The following is a 26,183-nucleotide window of genomic DNA, read 5'->3' on the forward strand; positions in this document are numbered from 1 at the left end:
ACGTATGGACCATAATTTGGTATTCGGCCTTTGGTTTCTTTTTGTATCCTTTTTTATAAGTTCTAAAACTTTAACTTTTATTCTGTGGGTTGTGTTGATGTTAGAATAGTATTAATGGAACAATTGAGTTTTTCGAAAAAAAATTAATACATTTTGATTCACCGTTTACGTGACAGGAAACAAAACAGGAAACCAATCTTTATTTTCTTTATTTTGCACAATATATTTCAAAAGACATAAATGAACACCATTACTAGTGTTACTTGCTTCATGTTAATATTTAAAATCTGTTTTCAATGTTAAATTAAAGTTTTTTTTAAACGCGACAGGAAACAATAAGAAACCGAAAGCATTTTTTTAGTTTTATTTTATTGCAAAATCTGCTTAAAATGATCTGAACAGTATACTTTTTCTTAAAATCCATCTTAAATGTAACAGTATTATAAAACTCCTAAATATGTGCTTGTTTTGAAAACAATTAGTACAATTTATTCAGGAATTTCCGTATTTTCTTCATTGATACAGGATACCATAATCGTTGTATCTTGATGTTTTAGCCAAAAAAATGTATTTATATTTGGTTTTGAAATTCCAGTTATATACAATTTATTCCAAATCATTGGTAATGTAAAATTCTTTAAATCTAGTAAAGAAAACAACTTTTAACTTGGAATTAGCATCTTTAAAACAGGCACCATGTGATATTTGTGACCTGTACACCATCTACATGGTTTCCACATTTTAACCTACTTTAGTGGGCTAAAATCAATAAAGTACTTCCTTTCAAGTCATGCATGGTAAAAGTTTACTTTTCCTTTGACAAGTTTATTGCGTTTCTGATAAGTGTTTGCAGAACATGAATAAAAAAAATTAATTAAAAATTGTGACAAAGATACCAACTTTGTACATTCCAAGTGTAACGGTACATTAACATGTATTTTTTATTAAATTATCTTTATTCACCTTAATATCCAGTAATATTTACTGCTGAAGCTAAATCAATCCAACGAACATCGGCACCATGATAGGAGACGTAATTTCGATTGAATTTTCCAAGGACCCTTTACATCGTTATTGGGAAACGAAGTGTGTTAAAACGTCGGTCAAATCTGAAATCGATTTTGTCAAGTCATTGGGCATTTATTTTCACACAAGATCGTATGTAACATTATGCACATAGGAAAAATAATAGACCCCCGGCGCAATCTCTTTGAAAATTGTATTATCCTTTTTTAAACAAGACGAAACAAGCCTACAGATTATGTTTGCTTACATCCCGTTGGAAACAAATACAATGTTTAGACCTAGTATTTTGTATATCCGGCTGTAAGGGCGTGATCACATGTTAGTCACATGTTTCACGTATGACCGGAAATGATTAGAACTTAACGACAAAAACAATTTTAATAAATAAATGGACTTCTGTTTCGTGTGAAATGTGACGCATAACGATAACGTCATTTTCTAACTTAATTATTACGAAGAACAAAACAAGAATGTAAATCATCTCTGATTTACCTGTTTGAACATCTCGCGAGAGTTCGTATTTGCATATTGTTGCAAAGAATTCTTTTACAACAAAGCAGATTAAACCATCTAAAATGTGCGTTACGAAATGGGAAACCAAAATAACGACAGTGTTCTTACACCTGCTACAGAAATACTTATAGTTCTTGGCATTTTCTTCTCACTATTCTTATTGGTCGATGTTCTTTGTTATTTTAAAGCAAAAATTACGAATTTGCCGGTGACGATTATCTATAAATTAGTCAGCGTTATGCACTTCGGACGCGAAAAGTAACGCGAGAAACGACACACAAATACGGTCGTATAATCTTTGAAATTTGTTAATTTCAATTTTTTTTCTAGGGAAGAGTAGCATACACTTGTATGTTGATAAAAATAATGGCATCTTTAGATGTAGTTACAACTTTTCTTACAGTAATTCACATTTTATTACTTTTCTATAGTTATAGGAAACGGAGCCCAATAGCAAATTATGGTCCATATAAAGGAACCATATTTACACTATAACATCCTCCATAGTCACATTCTCAAATCTGTTACAAATTATATATGTACAAACATTTGTACATGTGTACAGAGACATATAAATTATACATGTATTATATGTCTCTGATGTGTATTAGAAAAATTACTTTAATCATCCTTGGCTCATATAAACCGATTATGACACTCTTAAAACTGTCTAGTTCTATGGCCTTATTGGTTGCTCTGAGCATTATGCGGTATTCTGTATTAAGTATTGAAAAACTTGCTTTTTACAGTCACTTTCATGATTACAGCTTGTGTCTGTTGTCAGTCTGAGTTGTGGTGATTGTATTATCTCCCTTATGACTGTTCAGGGAGACTTCATGCTACCAGATTTATCAGTTACTGTCTTTTTGTTATCTGCATTTAAAACATGACAGTAAATACGACAATGTATTAATGAAATATTTAAAGTATTCTAAGAAAACCAATTAGACATTTATATTATATGATTGCAATGTTAACATATAACAGTTATTTCAAAACTAAGGGATCCCGGGAAAATGGCGCCGCCCATGAAAAACATTTCCCAAACTTTCTGCAGGTTTAAATAAAAATAGCGGAGCAGGATAATGAAATATAGGAAAAAGATTGAACTTCTTAAACTACTTCCACTTTAATCCGTCACACATGCAACTCTTTATGGTACAGACAGATCTCAGAATGAGTCCGTTTTATGAAATTATGGTGAAATTTTAAACACATGCATGACTAAATTTTAATCACCCAAGTGAGATCAAAACTACCTGTAATTACATGAAATTGTAATTAACTAAATATCTAATATCTTCTTAGTAACAGTTACAAAAGAACCAGGTTTATAACTAATGTTTTCAGAGGCGGATTTAGAGGGGGGCCCCGGGCCCCCCCTTTTTGGGAAAAAAATTGGTTGCTTATATAGGGAATCACTGAAGTGTGACTGGAGTGGGCCCCCTCTTAGGTCAGTCAGTGGGCCCCACTTATGAAAATTTCTGGATCCGCCACTGGTTTTCATGTTCTATTTTTTAGTTTGATTACCTCCAAGTTTTGTTTTCTATGATCTAACTATGCTTATATAAATGTGCAAACCCAAAATACGCTTACCTTGCATTTACGTTTTCAAAAATAACATTTTCCAGATTACGGTTTCAGTGATATTGATTTTGCTTTAACACGCAAATAACTATAACAAAAGCAATACTCTTGTGAAGTTTTACGATGATCTGAGAAAAAATACCGTATGAAAGAAACGGAACTCTGATCTTTTTCACACAAAAAGTTACGTAGGACATTAAGTTATTGCATTTACGTAAAAATTGGATAACGGGCGGATCCAGCCATTTTAAAAAGGGGGGTTCCAATTACATGTCCCCATTCAAATGCATTGATCGTCCAAAAAAAAGGGGGGATCCTCTGGATCCGCGCCTGGATAAATGAGTGTTATAATTCCTGTTTTTTTAATTGCGGTTCCTTTTTTTTTTTATTTTCATGTCTAATTTAATAAATTCAATCAGAAATCACTATATTTTTATCGAACTGACGAGGATACATATTTATTTTTATGCTAATCTATAGCAAAATGGAATTGGTACCAACATCGTATGCAACTTCAATACATTCTTTAACACGCACACACATCAATCATTAAAACATCTTTTGTCAATAAACATAATAAATGAGAAAATCACAATAACATTTCAAATAGAAGGTAACCATATATCCTCATTTAGAAATATCAAATTCAACTCATATAAAACATATAATATGATGGATATAAATTTATTTTAATACATTTTTATTCATTATTTTTCAAAAATATTTATCATATTCTCATTATGTTAAATTTATATACACTTTTTTATACAGTAAAGAATTTTTTTTAAAAGTCATAAAAAAATCCATTAACATCCCAATTCACTAATCGTAGTCCAAGTTTGTTCAATATATTTCTGCATATAAGTAATGGTAGGCTGAGTTTGTTATAGTCCGATTTTGTGATAGGCTGATTTTGTTTTAGTTCGAGTTATCCAGCAGCGATATCAAACATTTATTTTTTCGCTTCTGTTAGGGTCAAATCGGTTTAAATTTCACCTTGATTCATCACAATATCTTTATCATGTTTCGTCACAGGTCTCAAACAATTATTGTTTACACCTTTATGTTAGGAAAATAATTAACATCATGAATATCATGAACATGATTTGTCAAAATCAAATGATTTTTTATTTTAGAAAGAAAGTGTACATTTTATCATCATACATCAAAAGTTACTGTTAACGCCATTAGGCAAAATTTTCAATGTTATTCTATATGAAAGTATTCACATTACAACCCTTTTACCTGTAAAAGTGAACGAAGTCAGAAACCTTTAGAATACTTTACCATTTCCAGTAGGTAAATGGAAAAAATATAACAAAATTGCTTGTAAAAAAGGTTACAGGAAATAAAGTCATTAATAAGAAGCATCAGTATGTTCAGGGGTTCAAATTAGCGGTGGTCCGAGGTCCGCGACCTTCCACTTTTGCAAGCGGACCTTCGTTTTGGTTACTAGCTACGCCCGACGGACCTTCGATTTGAAAGAAATTAAAAAATAACTTGGCAGACCTTTTTATCAAAATTTCCAAATAAACGATCTCAAAATAAATTCTCATCTTTATTATTCATGACAGCAATATTCATTTTGTCCAAACGCTAATTTTATACCGAAAATCGCAAACAAGTAATTTGTAAATCCGAGTGAAATCGTATCTGACTGACAACATCAACATTGAAAAACAATGGATGCCATATATAAACCGGAAATGAAGATAATTACAATACCGGACCAGTTTCCGGGACGGATAAGGGTAATTTCGGGTTTGCCGATCAAATACAATAAAAAAAAATGTCAGGCTTGAAGTTGTGACAAAATACATCTAAGATTATGAAATATAATCACTAGAATTGAAAACCAAAAGATATATGGAAAAGAAAGAAAGACCAGAAAATATTTTAGGTTGAAACTCAAAATTACTTAAGTTTTTTAGTTCACAAATTTCCATGTCAACATCCAATACAATGTGACAGCATTTTTCTTTTTTCATTAATACATGTGGATATGACATGCAGATGTTTTTAAAGTGTAAACAAATTACTGCAATTCCAAGGGGTAATTTCTTCTCAATTTTTAGGGGCCTGTAAATAGCTGGAAGTTTCGTACTTTATTATCAAAAATAGTGCAACTAGATATGATACAATGTAACAAAGTAACAAGCTCTAGTGGACTTTTAAAATCGAGTTGAAGTAGTGTGAGCCCTGAGGGAATGATATAATTAGTAATTAATTACTAATCTTTGTTACAACACACCTACCAACAGTGACACCCTACCAATTAAAAAAAAATAAAGATGATATGAATTCATAATATACAAGACAATTATATTTATTAATTTATTGAACATATTATACAACAGTGACACTGACAATGTAACAAGATAACCTAACACCAAAGGCACAATAATTTTGTATCTTACTGTGTTATAGAATATTTCAAGTAAAAGTAGGACCTGCAATTTAGGCTGTGGACCTTTCAGTTTTGAGTGTCAAAGGTCCTGGACCTTCCAGTACCAAATGTTAATTTGAACCCCTGATGTTGGAATGCACATAAAAAGTCACAAACAGCACAGAACCAAAATTGCACCAAGTACTCAATTTGCAACCATTTGGCAAAAGTTGTAAGAAAAATCTAGACTAAACAATTGGTATTTATGTGATTTGACATTATGCAAGTCTTACAACATGTACAGCTTAGTTTATTTAAATAAATATGTATACACAAAAAGTTCACTGTATATGTCAAAAGATATCTAGTTTTCATGTTCACTCCTAAAATTAAAATTAATTGAAACGTTGCCATGCGACATCAACTAAACTTCATCTTTTAAAAATGAGTGATTCAATTATGTTACAGGAATTCATTTTAAAAAAAATAACACAGACATACCTGCCAACTGTCACTATTTGCAGGGGATTTCCCCCATGAAAGGTCAATGAAAATTTTTAAAGAGTAATTTTTGTCAACATTTTAAACAAAACAGTTAATTTTACAATACCTTAGGCTTCAAAAGGTATGAAGAAGCCAAAAAAACAACAATAAGATATATTTGGAGGCCCCCTTGAGGGTTCTGTAGGATTGTAAGAGCCACCTTGCATGTAAAATCCCCATGGGCATTTTAAAAAGTTGGCAGTTATGAATACTATTGTCAAATTGTTCTAAATAAAGAATTGAAACAAAACATTAATTATTCGAATTTTACGGATGCGAATATTAGCATGATCAGCATCGATGCAATTTCGGTACTCCTCATTACATACATATAATACTGAATCATGGATCATTTGGAGGTTGGTTCAAACCAATTTTACTATATTTCGGTATGGATTCAAAATTAAACTGGTGGAACTACATGTACATAGTAAATACATGAAATAAGGATACATGTACATCTTCAAAATAAACACAGAATGGAAACTTTTGTCTGGATCATTAATAAATGTAGGTGAAAAAAACTGCAAAAAATATGTGCAATTTGGGTAATCTCATAGTATGTACATTTATGAAATAAATAACTAAATGGAGTTTTTGAATGTTTAGAAAAAAGTTATAACACACCTTATTGCTATTTGTCTGCCATTATGATTACTGGACATCACAAAGGTTCCTGTAAAGGTTTGACGACATATTAGAAAATATCTGACACCTCAATGAAAAAGTGATTGTTAATGTATGACGTCAATAGTTCAATAGGGGCTAGTAACACAGATTTCCAAATAGCAATCATATATTTTTATTTCCTAAACATAAATTGGTACAAATATACTAGAATTAGACAGACCTTTCCCACTTCATCTATTACATGATTAATGAAATAAATGCTTGTTTTGTAGATGTGATATGGATTTCCCCGACAAATCATTTCCGTACCAACTGTACAAACCAAGTAAGAAAAGAGAAGTATTCCTTTCCTATGGTTCTCATGACAACATAGATGTTGATAACATAACAGAAAAACAGTTTTATCCACAGAAGATTCCTGAAGGTTTTTTGAACAAGAAGATCTCATTGAAGCCTTGTAGACCAACACTTCCATTGCATGAAGAACCACAAATTGGTAAGCATTGCCATCTCTTTGCCATGTCCTATGCTAGATCTAAACCCAAAATCTTTAACTTGTAATAGAAAGGTAGAAATACAACTGGCATTTGGTTAACATTATAAGCCATGTTTCCAGTCATCACACATTAAGTATGGCAGATTTTTGTCAGACTTATAGATAATTGAACTTACAGCATATATACATGTAACCATATGCATGATACCTGTAATAATATAACTTTGGGTGAAATTTTGCTGTGGTTTTATTTAAATTAAATCCATTTTTCTTATTAAAAATATTAAAAGAAAACCTCGCTATAATTCAGATATACAGATTTCAATTTTGCTTTCCTACACCCTTATAGGTTGCATTTTGTAAATACAGTTGTTTCTCAAACCATGCCTCTTTTGGGAAGATTTAGAATATTCATAAAAAATTAATTTTGTTTACATACTGGTTCCCAGTAATGCTCTCTGTGTTCCATCTCATAGAGACATAACTTGGGAATGTTACTAGTAAATATACATGTGCATATTGTTTACATTAAAATCTGTGGTAACCCTTCATTCAAAGTAGGGGTAGTTAAGAAAACTAGTTTTAGTTTAAACTCTGAAAAGTTCAGGGCATATAAACATTGAAAATATGACGCACAGCCCTATATTTTGACCTTTGAAAAAAATAGAAGTGCATATGAACTTTCAATTCTAGGATAAGATTTTTTTCAAAATTTCATAGTAAAAGTGGTATAGTTTTAGCTGAAAAAGGAGTTCCAATGGGAAATTGTATTTGGCAAAATTAACAGAAATGCAACCTATAAGATGAGCATTTTGCTTCATGACATACATGATTTCATGATTTTCATACAAAAAGTTAACCATTCCTGGTTTAATTAGGCAAACTTGTTATTATCTAGTGTGTACTAACAAAACCCACACAAAATTGGTATCCAACAAAAAATAATGAATACACAGTAGTCAGTTTCTTATATATTTTTTTCTTTCTTTTTCACAGTTGAATACCCTCTGAAGGACAGAGTAACTGATCCAGTAACAGATGAAAGGAAGGAGATTGTTAGTCTGATTCATAATCTAAAATATAACAGAGGAATAGTTAGAGTGGTAAGAAAGGCTAAGTTTGTAGCATATGAAATGCAGGAAATTTATAACAAGGGTACTAAACTTTAAGGTACAATTTAGAATAGCGAATGGAAATCAGGGAATTTGTTTACGAGACAACAACCTGACCAAAGAGCAGAAACTAGCTCCATACCACCAATGGAACTTCAACACAGTAAGAAATTCCCACACCCGAAAGCCAGGGTTCTGCTGACTCCTAAATAATAATGTAAACTATAGCTACATTTTTTTGTAGTTCAGGATAATGCATGCAATAGCCACACTAAACTCATACAAATGAATCAAAATTGATAATAACACGGGACTTTTAAACAATATTAATGTGCAACAGTATATCAATCTTGTTCGTATTCATTTCATATTCATTTGACATAATCAATGCTGATTGCCTTGATATAGACTTATTGTGCTGCTGTAAAAAACTCCAATTAATCAAACGATCTGATTTTAGAATGAATTTATTTCGAAAGTTGACATGTTTTTTAGGTAAAGATTGCATGAAATGCAAACAATATAAATGGAAGTTTTTAACAACCTTGACTGGCTATACAGCCCATGCACAGTTGGCAATGCAATCAAAACCTTATGTGACTGACTTGATATCTAAATCTTCCAAGGCTTATCACTACCTTTTTGATACACAAAATATAGTGCATTGATCATAATATTCTATGCATCCTATCCATGAACATTTCCAGAAATTATATGCTCAGATATTCAAGACACAATATGATGTCACAATTGTCAAGAAAATAACATAACTTTTGCAAGGTGCAGGAATCTAATATCTGTTCTAAAAATATAAATGATGTCATTTTTAAAGTCATGAAAAAAAAAAAGAGTTATCTTCCTTTGTCTAGAATTGCTGTTAAATAAACAACTACTAATGCAATAATTAATTTTACTTCCTACTGATAAATTGAAGCAATCTTTACCATTCAGTGCTTACAAGCACTTTGATTACTTTGAGGTGGTTTGCATAATCTTAATTACAACTATCACAGAAAATTGACAAGAAGCATTACTCTGTTTTTTATGTTTATGAGTACTGATTATGAAGATTCTCAAAGTTTTTGTGACATTTCAACAAAATTTTGGTAGCTATTGAAATAAAACATTGATAGTAGAGCTTTTGAGACAGTAATATTTCAAAATATGCTCAATTTTTTGTGGAAAATTTCTCCAAACTCAAAAAACAAAACAATTCCAAATTTTGAATACTTAGTTATAGTATGTAAAACTTCCAATATATGTGAAACACATTTATAAACTAACTTTAAACTATCATAACAACAAATTATAATTCTACTTTGTTGTAATTTTTAAAAATACTATAAAATATCAGCTGTCCAATAAACAATTATCATAAATAGTTTCAATTTTTATTTGCAGAAACCTGGAAACACCTCAAGAAAATCTGCAAATTTCAAATGCTTCAATGGTTTAAAGTCAAGACTTGAACAGTTCAATGTTCAGGATGAGAATAGAGATGATATTATGGTCAATGATTTTTTGCCAAAACAGTTTCACCATTTAGAGCATCTATACCACAAGTACAAAGATATTACAGAAATACAGGTATATTGTTTTATAATCCTATTCAAAGAGAAAAGGTTCTCTCCATGTATTTATTATAAATGTGTCCATTTACTCATCGTTATTGCCATGGTGAGCCCAATTATGGAAAATTTATAGTTGCTTTATAAATTGACTATTACTTGTCTCCTTGCTTTAAAAATCCAATATAAGGGAACATATTTTACGTAAACATCTTAATGATTGTAAAAGTAAAAATGTCTACCATGTAGTTCAAAAGAAAAATAAAGAAACTGAAGAAGGCCAATGTCCGAAACGTCTTGAAAATTGGTTTAATACTACAATTATATTACTTGTCTGTTTGAAAAAATTGATAGTGGAAGTGATTTTTAAATATAAATTATATTAATGTATATACAGTAGAGGGGGGATAGGACCATTATCAGGACTTCAGAATCAGGTGCTTTTACGCTCAGGATTTCAGGATTGAACCTACGGGATCCCGGAATTTTTATTTTGAATTTCGGGATGTCGGGATTCAAATTTGTTTAAATTCGGGACCTCAGGATTTCCTGTTTTTAAGCACGAGATTTTGGGATCTGTATGTCAACAATTGATATAATATGTGTTTTTCTATTGGCTACATTATGTAGCAAATTATGTGGCAAGAAGCTATTGTGTTATATAAAAAAACAAATAATCATGTATTGTCTTGGTCTCATTAAGAAACTATGAAGAGGCATTAAAGGGAAACTCCGCAAAAAAATGAAAAATTGATATTTTGTTCTTGAAGCATAATAAACCACATGTTCATCAATAAAAAAGTTTAATTCTGTATGTAAAGAGATCAAAATCAATTTTTGAAATTAATTATCAGTTCTTGGAAATCGCCATCTTGTCGGCATGTCCGATATAAAATGTCACGTGACTTCTGATGATATCTATAAACCACAAAGAACAAACAGATTCGGGGATTACCGACCATGCGTTATCATCAATCAATCGGGTATTGCCGTAGACGTCATACATTGTTAAAATGTCTTGCTAAGTGTAGGGTTGTTCTGTCAAACAAGGTTGTGACAAAAGTGTACATAGTTTTCCCGATCCCAGTTCCACAACACAAGAAAGACATGCATTGCATGGTTGTGCAGCCTTAAAGTAATAGCAAAAAGTTTCATCTATAGCAAGCTAAGTTGGTGTGTGACGACCATTTTGAACAATCTTCTTTTGAGAGAGATTGGTAATTATATTCTTTTAATAACAAAATAACCTAGCAGTGCTGATAGCTATAGTTATCAAATCCTTATATGATAAGATCTCGTTGATAAACACATATATAGATTTGATGAGGAAGAAAAGTTTCAATTATAAGAAAGACAAAATTAATGCAGTGTTCTTGTAACAATCAATGATATACAAAAGATTCATTAGTATGCCTCTTTTATTTAAAGTACATTGATTTATATCAAGAATATTCCCGTATATAGACAAGGCAATTTTTCAAATTAATAAAGTTATACTATTATAAATAACATTTTTTTTTAATTATGTTATTCAACGGCTATTGACAAGGAGCGATGTTAGGAAGAGCTTTAGCTTGGACATAATATGTTGATATACAAATGAAATATAATATTTCCAATTCCAGGTTATAGAAATGTAAATATCAAAATATCGGAAATTTCAATTTCTTTATTAAAAGAGTTGTTTTTTTTAACTTATCTTTGAATGATATACGGAATCAATTCAGAATGGTCATTTGTAAAGACACTTTACAGTAAAATGTGTGAACCTATCTGGTATATTCGGTGAAAAATGTATAGGTTTTGTTTCCTTTTTAGCTCACCTGGCCCGAAGGGCCAAGTGAGCTTTTCCCATCACTTGGCGTCCGTCGTCCGTCGTCGTCATCGTCTTCGTCCGTCGTCGTCATCGTCTTCGTCCGTCGTCGTCGTCGTTAACTTTTACAAAAATCTTCTCCTCTGAAACTACTGGGCCAAATTAAACCAAACTTGGCCACAATCATCATTGGGGTATCTAGTTTAAAAAATGTGTGGCGTGACCCGGCCAACCAACCAAGATGGCCACCATGGCTAAAAATAGAACATATAGGGTAAAATGCAGTTTTTGGCTTATAACTCAAAAACCAAAGCATTTAGAGCAAATCTGACATGCGGTAAAAGTGTTTATCAGGTCAAGATCTATCTGTCCTGAAATTTTCAGATGAATCGGACAACCTGTTGTTGGGTTGCTGCCCCTGAATTGGTAATTTTAAGGAAATTTTGCTGTTTTTATTGGTTATTATCTTGAATATTATTATAGATAGAGATAAACTGTAAACAGCAATAATGTTCAGCAAAGTAAGATTTACAAATAAGTCAGCATGACCAAAACGGTCAGTTGACCCCTGAAGGAGTTATTGCCCTTTATAGTCAATTTTTAACCATTTTTTCGTAAATCTTAGTAATCTTTTACAAAAATCTTCTTCTCTGAAACTACTGGGCCAAATTAAACCAAACTTGGCCACAATCATCATTGGGGTATCTAGTTTAAAAATGTGTGGCGTGACCCGGCCAACCAACCAAGATGGCCACCATGGCTAAAAATAGAACATATAGGGTAAAATGCAGTTTTTGGCTTATAACTCAAAAACCAAAGCATTTAGAGCAAATCTGACATGCGGTAAAAGTGTTTATCAGGTCAAGATCTATCTGTCCTGAAATTTTCAGATGAATCGGACAACCTGTTGTTGGGTTGCTGCCCCTGAATTGGTAATTTTAAGGAAATTTTGCTGTTTTTATTGGTTATTATCTTGAATATTATTATAGATAGAGATAAACTGTAAACAGCAATAATGTTCAGCAAAGTAAGATTTACAAATAAGTCAGCATGACCAAAACGGTCAGTTGACCCCTGAAGGAGTTATTGCCCTTTTTAGTCAATTTTTAACCATTTTTTCGTAAATCTTAGTAATCTTTTACAAAAATCTTCTTCTCTGAAACTGCTGGGCCAAATTAAACTAAACTTGGCCACAATCATCATTGGGGTAACTTGTTTAAAAAATGTGTGGCGTGACCTGGCCAATCAACCAAAATGGCTGCAACGGCTAATAATAGAACATAGGGGTAAAATGCAGTTTTTGGCTTATGACTCAAAAACCGAAGCATAAAGAGAAAATCTGACAGGGTTTAATTGTTTATCAGGTCAAGATCCATCTGCCCTGATGTTTTCACATGGATCGGACAACCCGTTGTTAGGTTACTGTCCTGAATTGGTAATTTTAAGGGAATTTTGCCGTTTTTTGTTTTTATCTTGAATATTATTATAGATAGAGATAAACTGTATACATCAATAACGTTCAGCAAAATAAGATCTACAAATAAGTTTACATGACCAAAATAGTCAATTGACCCCTTAAGGAGTTATTGCCCTTTAAAGTTAATTTTTAACATTTTTCATAAATTTTTGTAAATTTTTAGAAAATATTTTCCACTGTAATTACTGGGCCAAGTTCATTATAGTTAGAGATAATTGTAGCAACAAGAATGTTCAGTAAAGTAAGATCTACAAACACATCACTATCACCAAAACACAATTATGTCATGAATTTATCCGTGTCCATTGTTTAACATGCACAAGACCAAGGTGAGCGACACAGGCTCTTTAGAGCCTCTAGTTAAATTTTATTTCGTTATCTTATTAAATATATTTTGGCTTCCTCCCGAATTGACAAAAGGTATGTCAGAAATATTGTTAGATGTAACGTCAGAGTGACAAATTCAGCCAGGTATTCCAAGGACGTATATTCGATACATGTCCCTGTGTATTCCAGTGACATCCTGTCGACTAAAATTCGTATGACACAATTAAACAATAAAGGTTCATGCATGGTCTCTTTATTGATGTACCCGGTGTGCACAGGTAACATTTAATGAACCACATATTTGTGTCCGACAATCTGTTTTAAAACAATCATAAACATGATCTTTGAAATTTTTGAGAACTTAGATAATGTTTTGTCATGATTATGGAGCCTTTTTGTGAAAAAAAAAAATATTCATGCAAATACAAGCTTTTGTCGATTGACAAAGATGCAGATATACAGTAATGGAACACTTATAGTCACTTGAAGATAAGCTTAGAATCCCTTCTATGTCTGTCCGGTTTTTTGTCGAGCCTGCAACTTTTGTTGCAGAAAGCTCGACATAGGGATAGTGATCCGGCGGCGGTGTTAGCTAACTTCTTAAAAGCTTTATATTTTAGAAGGTGGAAGAACTGGATGCTTCATACTTTGTATATAGATGCCTCATGTTACGAAGTTTCCGTCAGTCACATGTCCAATGTCCTTGACCTCATTTTCATGGTTCAGTGACCACTTGAAAAAAAAGTTCAAATTTTTTGTAATGTTGAATTCTCTCTTATTATAAGTAATAGGATAACTATATTTCATATGTGCGTACCTTGCAAGGTCCTAATGTCTGTCAGACAGTTTTCACTTGACCTTGACCTCATTTCATGGATCAGTGAACAAGGTTAAGTTTTGGTGGTCAAGTCCATATCTTAGATACTATAAGCAATAGGGCTAGTATATTCGGTGTATGGAAGGACTGTAAGGTGTACATGTCCAGCTTGCAGGTGTCATCTGACCTTGACCTCATTTTCATGGTTCAGTGGTTATAGTTAAATTTTTGTGTTTTGGTCTGTTTTCCTCATATTATATGCAATAGGTCTACTATATTTGTTGTATGGAATGATTGTAAGGTGTACATGTCTAGCGGGCAGATGTCATGTGACCGTGACCTCATTTTCATGGTTCAGTGGTCAATGTTAAGTTTTTAAGTTTTGGTCTTTTTATCTAATACTATATGCTATAGGTCAACTATATTTGGTGTATGGAAATATTTTATGATCTTTATGTCAGTCGCGCAGGTTTTATTTGAACGTGACCTCATTTTCACGGTTCATTGCACTGTGTTAAGTTTTTGTGTTTTGGTCTATTTTTCTTAAACTGTAAGTAATAGGTCAACTATATATGTTGTATAGAAGCATTGTTAGCTGTACATGTCTGCCTGGCATGGTTCATCTGACCTTGACCTCATTTTCAAGGTTCATTGGTCTTTGTTTAGTTATCTTGGTTAATGTTAAGTTTATGTGACAGTTGTTATAAAGCTTAACTTAATACTTAGGACTATCAACATAATATCAATGATTAGTATAGAAGGCGAGACATTTCAGCGTGTGCACTCTTGTTTTTGTTTGTCTTATGTCCCTTATATCTTTATAAGGATTAGGATGACACGGGAATTTGTCATTGTATTAAAATTAAGAAGTGTCGATAGAGTGGCATATTGAAAACAATATATAACCGAATAGAGAAAAAATAAAGAGAAAATGGGAACTAGTTATTGCAAAGAAGCGGATATAAAAAGAGAGGCACATTGGGAAACAAATGTTTGCATGACAAAGTTATTGCTCGCTTTGATATTTTTAGTTATACAAAATCACACATCGTGTTCCTAATTGATATTCAGGTGCACTTTACTTGATGTCTGCATAGCGGCATGGTTATTACTTAAAAATAATTAAGTTTTCCATTTGTTATATCGTAGTGTTGCTGTGTTTCTTTATTAATGATTGTGTAAACTGTATAAAGAATCTTCATACCCGTTTAGTTATTGCCTATAGACGTTTGATTATTGTTACATACGATATATAGAGAGAGAGAGAGAGAAGAGAGAGAGAGAGGGCATGGTCCGAGATCATGTAATGACGCTCATATTTTTTTCTACCATCATCATTTTATTCATGATAAACTGCAGTAAACATCGATGTTTTTACACCCAAACAAAATAGGAGTAGTATATACCTTCAGAGCTTCTTCGTGGTATATATTTGTGAAATATATACTTTTATTGAGAGAACACTCACCAAACCAAAACGAACGATATAACCATGCAGGCATTAAGTTTTCGTCAGACACAAGATAAAATATCACTCTCAAAAACGTATATATGCATGCAGTTTCGAATATCAAGAACAATTAGCGGGCGATGTCTATAGGTGACTGTTTAGTCCGTTTACAAACTGTTAGAGTCAGACATGCCACTTGTACATTCTTGGAAGCCATCATGAACCACATTCGACGATGGGAACTCTTCTCTGATGGTGTTGACAACATAAGCTTATATGGTAATTCTGGTTATCTGTATACAAGTGGTTGGTCTCGTCTGTCCCAACAATCATATTAACGGAACGCTACTAGTCTGCTTTTTCTGGTAGAGAGGACCTCTGGAACTCATCCTCAATGGCACTTATACGTCAGAAAACTTACAAGTATACAAGTAAAGATTGTTTCAAGAACAACGAGGTTGGGACGAATTAATCTATATAAAATCGTCAATAGCAGTTATACATTACTAAGATATGCCTTTTATTACAACTACTGTACTCACTAATTTGGATAATTGACCGCTATCCTGTTCAACATTGCACGCAATTATCCTGCATAGAATATAAAACAAACTTGTAAAAAAAATCCTCAAACAAAATAATGTATTAGATAAGATTTATAATATATGTATATATCCATTAATGAAATAAACGATAATTTATAAGCATTCTTTTCACAAATGATTTAGTTAGTAATTGTCAGATTAATTCAAATAAGTAAGAACTAAATGTTAAAAAAAAAATCATGCTAGTTGCACTGTTGTATTTTTTTCAATTAATCACTTTAAAATTGCGAAAGAATTGCGATACTTAGCCTTTAAAAATCGCCAGATTTAAACACAAGTTAAAAAATTCCGGTAAAGTAAATCAGATGTGCAATAATTTTTATTTGGGAATCGCAACATTTAATTTTTAAGGTTCTTTCAACTTAATATTTTACTTGTATGTTAATTGCATAGAACTAGAACATTATCTGAAATTGTTCCATTTTTATATTGCATACACTTCCGAAATTAAAAATTTATTTTCAATAAATTTATACAATTAAATTATTGTTTCTCTATTGTCATCGGTGTATTAAACTCGCTATACCCTTTCTGTTAATTCATTCGAAATGACAACATTCACAGCTGTGTACAATTGAATTCACACCTGTGTACACCTGAGGCTAAATTGCTGCAAGGTAAAGTTCAAACCAATTCTACGCAAATCGACAAATATACAATGACTCTACAAAATAATATACACCGTCTTTCCACACATATTTTTCATTGAAATGGTTATCAAAGTTATAACGGTAAATAAAACGTAAAATATTTTCAGTTCAAGATCAGTAAAAATGTTCAACAGATATTTTATGAAAAAATCTGAACTATAATTTTTGAAATTAATTTGAAAATATTTATATTTATATAATTATATAGGAAGTTTTATTCAATAATACAAAACGGTACACGCACGTTTATTTTGATATTGTGGTTATTAACTACGACCAACGATCTGTGCGCTTTTAATTACGTAGTATTGTGAGAAGAAATTAAGACTTTAACAGATTTAATTTTTTCCCATGATTCAACAAATCAGGCTAAAACGTCACAACCCACTCTCGTAGGTCAAGCAAAAAAGCTACAAATACTTGATTTTCTCCGTTATTAGAAGGAATATAAATATAAAACTTTGTGATTGTGTTTTTTATGTTAAGACCAACATATTAAGATGATAAGTAAAAAATCGCGGAATTTCCCTTTAATTGTAAAAATCCTGTCAGATGTAATAAAAATTGGTAATGTTAATGTTATTATCTAATTATTTGATTTAATGTCTTTATTTCTGATAGACAGATGAATAATGAATTGAATTAATTACTTTTGGTCACTGTGACCCTCTGACTATTTGACCTCTCAATACCTCATATTAACAATATGTCAATACATGATATAATATGTGTTTTTCTTTTGGCTACATTATGTAACAACAAATGATGTGGCAACAAGATATCATGTTATATAAAAAACAAATAATCATTTATTGTCATGTAACAGCATCAATTTGTGATAACAATAGGCAAATCAGTTGGATAAGATTAAAACTATCAATAATTTGTCTTTATAATGGTATTAATTAATATTTATAGAAATGTTAGGACAAAGGAGAAAATTTGGTAAGGGTCATATTTGGCAATTATAAAGTTCAATGTTACATGATAAAAAATGTTTTAAGTTGACTGAAAGACATGTGAGAAAGTTTTATTGAACAATTTCTGTCATATTTTTTTTTCTAAGTGGCGATTTTTACATCCCAGTTAGGTCAAAATAAGGGATTTTGGCAAAATTTGACAAAATCGGCAGGATTTCAGGCAAATTTAAGATCAGGAAACATAGAACACAGCTGTTGACAACCTAAATATTCAAGTTAGAGATGTAAAATGTCATTACAAACATTATTTTTAAAGATCTTTTCTGTCATGCACGGGAAATTTACCAATTTTATTGGACTTTTTTGAAAATCAAAATGGGTACTATTTGTGACAACACAGGTATGGTGCTCCCTTGATGTTATTTTGGTGACAAGGTTGAATAACATATAAAAGCTAAAAGTTGTGTACCTTTGAAATATGATATAAAATGTACATTTAAATGACATTGATGAACAAGTATGTTCAAATAAATAGGAAGTCAACAAATTTGTTACCTTAGTTGTAAAGTTTTCCAATAGTAAAGGTATAATTTAAATGTTTAAGGAATCACTAAAAATGTCAATGCTGCATTGGAAATACAAAATGTTCTCTTAACTGTTACATAATACTAGTATTCAACTAGAATAAACAAATTATTCATTCTTTATAACATATGAAAAAAGATAATTTTAGCTCATTGAATGATTTAAGTTTTAAAAAGTTTTAGCATTGAATTTATTAAACTGAAATGTTCTTCGAATTGTTATATCAATTTTATCATCCTCGTTAAAAGCCTAAAGGATTTTATCAAAAATAAATTTCAAAAAGATATGGTTCAGTTTTTGGGCAAAAAGATTATCATGAAGACTGCCCCAGTTATGTGCTGTTCATTGCCAGGTTATTTGTACATTATTAACAGTGACTTGATTTCAAGCATATTTTAAAGAGGAGAAGAGGGAATGTTCATCCTCAAAAGGAAGCTATTTAAAACCAAGAGTTCAAATTTAAAGTTGTGAAGTTGAAATCATCCCTTGAATCAAGAGTTGGTTGACCATTAAAGAATATCTATTTCACAGATGATGACAGATTAGTTCCCATTGTTGTAGCCCAATCCCATACTCCTTTCCCCCTTAATGTGACCTACCAAGTGAGACTATCACCAGGTTTATTATTACATGAGCAACACAAATGGTGCCACATGTGGAGCAGGATCTGCTTACTCTTCCAAAGATCACCCCTGGTTTGTGTTTCTCAGTCTTTACTTTTCTATGTTGTGTTTTGTATACTGTTGTTTTGTCATTTGGTCTTTGTTTTGCCATGGGGTTGTCTGCTTATTTTCAACTTAAGAGTTTGTATGTCACTTTGGTATCTGTAGCCTCTCTTTAAGTGAGCAGGTCAGGATCTGGTCATTCTGATCTTTTTTCATTCACCCACTGTAATAAACTAGTCTAGATTATTTATGGATTGGACCATTATCAATCATGTATCTTGTAATAAAAAGATATACATATCCAGCTAGTCTGCTTCAGTTTTTTAAAAAAAAGACAGATTTGGTAATGTTGAATACAATAATAAAATTAGCATTAAAATAAGTATCATGTTTAATACTTTATCTTGCAATGATGTTGTCATAAAGTTCTTCTGCTGGTATCCTACTTCTGTTTTGAGCTTAGTAAACGGTTAGGTAGCAATACACAGTTAGGAGTTTAGTTTCGCATTATGGCCCCTGTGGATTTTTCAAATAGGAAAGCTATTGTGAAATAAAATTCATTTTTAGACAGATGAGTGTTAATTTAGCCTTCGAAGGTAGTTTATAAGAGCATCAAGATTATTTTTTACATGTTTTATGGGCTGTTTTCTGTTTGACAGTCCGTATTTTCATAGCTAGACCGGCCATCGGTCCAGAAATTAATGTACTGTTTACAAACACTCTTTTTCTACACGAAGTTTTTGACGCAATTTTACAAACAAATGAGATGAAAGACATATGATTTTCATTGGATTTGCTGAATGATATATGTACACAGTTTCAGAAAAGGTATTACTTCAAGCAATTGAAATTCTACTTTTAGTCAAATTTTGGGGAAATATGTGACATCTTTCCCCCCCTTTTTGCAATATTTTATAACAAATAAATGCAGATTGTTGCCATGGATACACCAAAAAGAAATTATATTTTACCATTTTATATACTGGAAATAAAATCTATGAAAGATTCTGATTACATACATATGCCCATATATGACACAAACAGTAAGCTTGATATTGCAAGAAAGCAATGAAAAGGGAATGGTAAAATTCATAAGGGCTAATTTTATTATTTTTTCCTAACTGTTTATTGCTACCTTATGGCATACTTACCAAGCTCAGAATTGTATAATTTAAGACTTTTCATGCCACAAATCTATTGATATTTAGATTCAAAATCAACTTCTGAGTAAATTAAGTGTTTAACAATGACAATGTGTGTCAATTTTATTGTTTACAGTCCTTAGCAACCAAAATTAGACATTTTGACACTAGGCTTTTATTTGTACTCTTTCGGCTTAACGCTTGCTTCTGATGGATTGGGCTGCATGTAGTAGCACAAGTATTGAACGCGTTGGTTTTTTTCTTGCGAATATATCATATTATTGTTTTTATCAAGATTTCATGTTACATTTTGGCATATATTAGATGTATAGTTAAATCAGATGTAAGAAATTGATCCCCATCACCAAGTTTTAATCAAGTCTTTGGTATGCAATAAGCATAAAGATTAACATTTTTATGATTAAAATTGCTCAATTTTGTACAATGGTGCATCATCAGAGATCTTATTATGATATTCAACATTAAAAAACTGCCAAAAGAGGTACAATTTTTAAGATTTGGCTAAACATTGAGGTAGAGACAAGATTTTACACTTTGACTTGGCACCTTTCTTAAAATCAGTTTTTGTCGCGTTTCAGTGTCAACTGCTAACCTTCATAAAATATTCATTACTCAACCAATTTTCAAAAATAAAAGGCCAATTTACTCGTTTTAGCTAGCAGAACTCAGAAAATAAGTTAAAAGGGAGATTTTGAAAAAAATATTTACTATTAAGGTAGCAATACACAGTTAGGAGTTTAGTTTCGCATTATGGCCCCTGTGGATTTTTCAAATAGGAAAGTTATTGTGAAATAAAATTCATTTTTAGACAGATGAGTGTTAATTTAGCCTTCGAAGGTAGTTTATAAGAGCATCAAGATTATTTTTTACATGTTTTATGGGCTGTTTTCTGTTTGACAGTCCGTATTTTCATAGCTAGACCGGCCATCGGTCCAGAAATTAATGTACTGTTTACAAACACTCTTTTTCTACACGAAGTTTTTGACGCAATTTTACAAACAAATGAGATGAAAGACATATGATTTTCATTGGATTTGCTGAATGATATATGTACACAGTTTCAGAAAAGGTATTACTTCAAGCAATTGAAATTCTACTTTTAGTCAAATTTTGGGGAAATATGTGACATCTTTCCCCCCCTTTTTGCAATATTTTATAACAAATAAATGCAGATTGTTGCCATGGATACACCAAAAAGAAATTATATTTTACCATTTTATATACTGGAAATAAAATCTATGAAAGATTCTGATTACATACATATGCCCATATATGACACAGACAGTAAGCTTGATATTGCAAGAAAGCAATGAAAAGGGAATGGTAAAATTCATAAGGGCTAATTTTATTATTTTTTCCTAACTGTTTATTGCTACCTTATATTCATATTGCTGTTTACCACACAGTTCAATTTGGGGCCCTCATTTCAGTCCACTTTAATATAAGTTGTATTGATTTCATTCAAAAACACATTCATCTTTAAAACACTTTTAATTTTAAATATTTAATTTTAACATAAAACAATATTTGTAGGAAAATTCAAAATGTATTTGTTCTTGCTACCAAAAAAGGGAAAGGCTCGGCAGTCTTGCTTCCCTTACTATTTCAAAAGCTCAATTTTTTTCTAATATTTTCCTACAATATATAAAAAAGAAGATGTGGTATGATTGCCAATGAGACAACTATCCACAAAAGACCAAAATGAAACAGACATTAACAACTATAGGTCACCTTACGGCCTTCAACAATGAGCAAAGCCCATGAAATGAGCATACCGCATAGTCAGCTATAAAAGGCCCTGATAAGACAATATGTATTGTCTATGTATATTGTACTATATTGAAACTTACATGCTGCTCTTTACTTTTGTACAATACTTGTATTAAGATATTTACAGAATACCATTAAAACTTCTGTTTTTTTGCAGAAAGTGAATTCTTATTATGCAGATGGTTGTCTGGGTTACCTGCCTTCAAGTTCACCAGAGTCAGCTGGGTGTTTAATTAGACCATGTGGAAGTTTTCAAGAATTCAGTATCCTTTATCATTTGAAAAACATGTCAGGTTTGAGAAACAAATTATTTAATGTATATAGTTTTTTTTATCATTTTGTTCCATTTATTTTTGGTAGGGCTATTGCACATACATTTATCTTAATATTAGTAAAGGAGACAACTTAATCAATTTTTTAATTTTTCTTAAATGTAAAGAATTTAAAAGGCTAAAAAAATTCTGATTATATATACAATTACTGATATCTGACTCACTAAAGTTTTGTGAACATCATAAGAATACAACATGATAAATATTGATGATACTGTGTGATCTTTTCTATTCAAAAGTTTAAAAAATGTTTATTTTTATACAATTTTTAGAATTTGTATTTTAAAAAAGCATTAGAGTGTTCTTACTTGAAGGCGCCATCCTTTATTCAATACCACCATAGATTTATTTATTATTTATTCCTCATGTTTCATTTACTATTATCTAAAATGACAACTTTGCTACAATATTATTGATTTACAGTTTTTAGATGTGGGTTGTTTAAGTTTCTGTCAACATATCAATTTCAAATTTTGTCATGATATTTTTACAGGAATTTATTTTTTTGCTTTAAATTTATAATACTGAACTAGTCACAATTCTGGTAATATTGTTTGTCCATTCACTTGTTAACATACCATTCACTGAAAAGCCTTACAGGACAAATGAAAGAATTTTACAGTAGTAGAGGGCATTAGGTTTTCTTGTCTGTCTATTTTTTTCATCTCTTGGCCTGTTCACTCTTACATTATTCTGCTCGTCAGTCCGTACCATGTTAAAGGTTTTGTTTAATGTAGTTAACTTACCATGAAACTGAAGTCACATCAGATGCAAACAAATTACTACTGCACATGTACATTATGAATTAGGAATTTGACCCAGATTTTGTGGTTCACAGAACATTTTTACAAAATGTGATTGTGTAAAAGGGGCATGATGTCCTATAAATATATACTGCAGCTGTGCTTTTTGCACAGTCAAATTGCATTGAGGGTATTCATTTTTGATAAACTGTAACTATATCACTGTGTTTGTAATGTTTGTAATGTTTGTACATGTATTTTTCCATAAAGTTTTATTTATGATGTCAAGGAAGAATACACACTTACAGCAGTTAACATTTATTTTTCATAGAATTTTTTTTGTATTTATTATAAAAAGATCGATATTCTGACCATCATGACTGTAGGTAAATATTCATACAAAATTCCACTGATGTAGAAAGGGATGGCAAAAAATGAGATTTCCTGTTGAATAAAACTCAAAATTATTGCAAACTATTTTAAAGCAATATCCCACAAAGTAATAACGTAATTGCCGTAGACTGAAAAATCCCCTAATTGACAGTAGAGCAATTTGATTGGGTAGAACGAATTGACATCACATGATTTTGACGCCATTGAAATTTGATTGTAAACAAACAAGGTCAGAAGGTTCAGTATCATGGACAGCATCGTACATTGAGTTACTAAGAAACAATTATGAGTTACCAAGCTTGACAATGCATGGTAATAAAAAATGAAAGCTAAGTCTACAGAAAATTTAAAAAAAAAATAGCCTTAGGATAACGACTTATCAACATACCTGGATATATATAGATATGTTTATGTTATATGATATGATGAAGTCCAATTAAGCTGACTGTATATTATTCCATAAAAAGCAATATGGCCTTCAGTACCATAAAAACAGGATCAATTAATTTGTAATTTTAAAAAATATATCATAACCAATGTAATATATCAATACCAAAATTGTTTTTAGAGACTAATTTATTTTTAATCAAGACATCCATTATGATACAGAACAATTCATGTCAGTTTTAGCCGGAAGTTATTGTTAACAACTATGTCTAATTATTTTGTTATTTTCACAATTCTGAGTTCATAGTAACTACATCATGGAAGAGCTATACTTTTATCAAGATGGTGTGCACTGAGTGAATACTATCTTTTTTTTCATGCAAGCAGTGTACAGAAAATTTAAGCAGGAGGCATTTATTTTCGTGGGTACTAATTTTCTTATTGGACTAAAGAAAACTTGCATGATCCTGGAAATTTGATTTCATGGGTTATTCAAAACCTGCATACAAGCCTACAGAAAAAATTTCATTTGTTGAACATTTAATTTCGCGGTTCACATGTACCCACAAAGTCCATGAAAGTTGATATCCAACAAATAATAATGAACCCACAGTATATCCATAGTATGTACAGATTATAACATGCCCTTTTCCATATTGGCCCTGGTATCATCCCGAGACTCCCATATCGGCCTCGAGGCTTTAGCCGAGGGCCGATATGGGTCGAGGGATGATACCAGGGCCAATATGGAAAAGACATGTTATAATCTATTTATCAGATATTTAAGTTTGGCAGAGAGGAGAAAAAAGTTCAATTACAACACCGTCATTGTTCGCCGTTGTCGTTAAGGACGCAATGATGTCACGTCATTTGGAATCAGGGCACAATATCAATATACTCTTTTTTGCCCCGGGCAATTTTGAGGTTATTGCATATGCAAAACCTAAGGTATTCATAACAAATATGTGATAAATTAATTTATTGCTAGCCAGGCAGTGATCCTTTCTGCTACTTATTTTAGTATGATAGTGAGACAACAGTTATGTTCATTGTCATTTATAATTCAGATGACTGTTGTAGTGTATTATTTCAATACTCAAATTGGTTTGAATTTCTCTATGGTAAAGGTTTGCTTCACTACATTAGTAAGTACAGTGTGGATTGATAAGTGCTTCTCTGTTTATATGCCTAATGAATAATCAACTTGTGTCTGTCACCAATCTAATTAAAAACCGATCTCTCATAGCTCCCGTTTTCTGATATGTTGCGTGGGAGATCTAACGAAACCCGCTTTGAGGTCACATGTGAGTGACCTTGTAGGTGTGCCTTTTTCGACCAATGAAATTGAGCCTTCCACAATCTTGGAAGTTTAACGTAAGGTAAAGGGATGTAACTCATTTTATTTACGACAAAATCGTCAGTCAAAATAATTCATAAACTTTTTTGATTGGCTTATTAATAGGTCGTCAACTCATTTGCATATCATTATAAATTCATAACTTTTAGTTCACTCACATGTGACCTCAAAGCCCGTTTCGTGAGATCTCCCACGCGACATATCAGAAACAGGAGCGATGAGAGATCGGTTTTTAATTAGATTGTTCTGTCACACAACCATGTGGTAAATCTGAAAACTAAGCAAGTTGCCTTGCCTGTCCCTGTTACAATTTGGTCCCTTTTCTATCATATAACTTATGTGGTGATATTTAAAGAATATATTGCATGCAATTTGTTCACCTGAAGAAATTTTAACTTTTGTTACAATAATAGAGGGGCATAATGTTTTCTGGTCTGTGCATCTGTACGTCCATTTATTTGTCCATTCTTTCATTCCTTCGTTCATTTGTCTGTCCATCTGTTCCGCTTCAGGTTAAAGTTTTTAGTCAAGGTAGTTTTTGATAAAGTTGAAGTTCAATTAACTTAAAATTTAATATACATGTTCCTTATGATATGATCTTTTAAATTTTAATGTCAAATTAGATTTTTGACCCCAATATTAGGGCCCACTGAACATAAAAAATGATAGAACGAGTGGGACATCCTTGTACTATGGACACATTCTTGTTTATTTCAGCATATATAACAAAAACATGTCATTGTAAAGAGAAAAATTCAGTGCTTCTCTTTCAAAAATAGATTGAAGTGAATGCCTTTTAATCTCTTTTTTTAAAACAAACAAAAATCATCACAGCTTTCTAGTGTATACAAAAGTCATGAAAGTTTAA

At 31.5% G+C, this 26,183-nt stretch overlaps 1 protein-coding gene across 7 annotated transcripts in view; it reads left to right on the plus strand.

The window, feature by feature from the left end:
* The first annotated feature begins 2,531 nt into the window (after positions 1-2,531).
* Positions 2,532-26,183, plus strand: part of LOC143072558 (uncharacterized) — a 63,428-nt gene continuing 39,776 nt past the window's right edge. The window contains exons 1-5 of one of the 7 annotated variants that reach the window (XM_076247554.1): positions 2,532-2,739; positions 6,958-7,181; positions 8,178-8,284; positions 9,695-9,880; positions 22,261-22,366. In XM_076247554.1, coding sequence (XP_076103669.1) covers positions 6,965-7,181; positions 8,178-8,284; positions 9,695-9,880; positions 22,261-22,366 — 616 coding nt within the window. In that variant the 5' untranslated portion in view covers positions 2,532-2,739; positions 6,958-6,964. Of the gene's footprint in view, positions 2,740-2,780; positions 2,817-6,544; positions 6,566-6,957; positions 7,182-8,177; positions 8,285-9,694; positions 9,881-22,260; positions 22,367-26,183 lie in introns of those variants that run through there. The other 6 variants (XM_076247556.1, XM_076247553.1, XM_076247551.1 and 3 more) reach the window with 6 other exon arrangements.

Source organism: Mytilus galloprovincialis, chromosome 4 (assembly GCF_965363235.1).
Source record: "Mytilus galloprovincialis chromosome 4, xbMytGall1.hap1.1, whole genome shotgun sequence".
Classification (NCBI taxonomy): domain Eukaryota; kingdom Metazoa; phylum Mollusca; class Bivalvia; order Mytilida; family Mytilidae; genus Mytilus; species Mytilus galloprovincialis.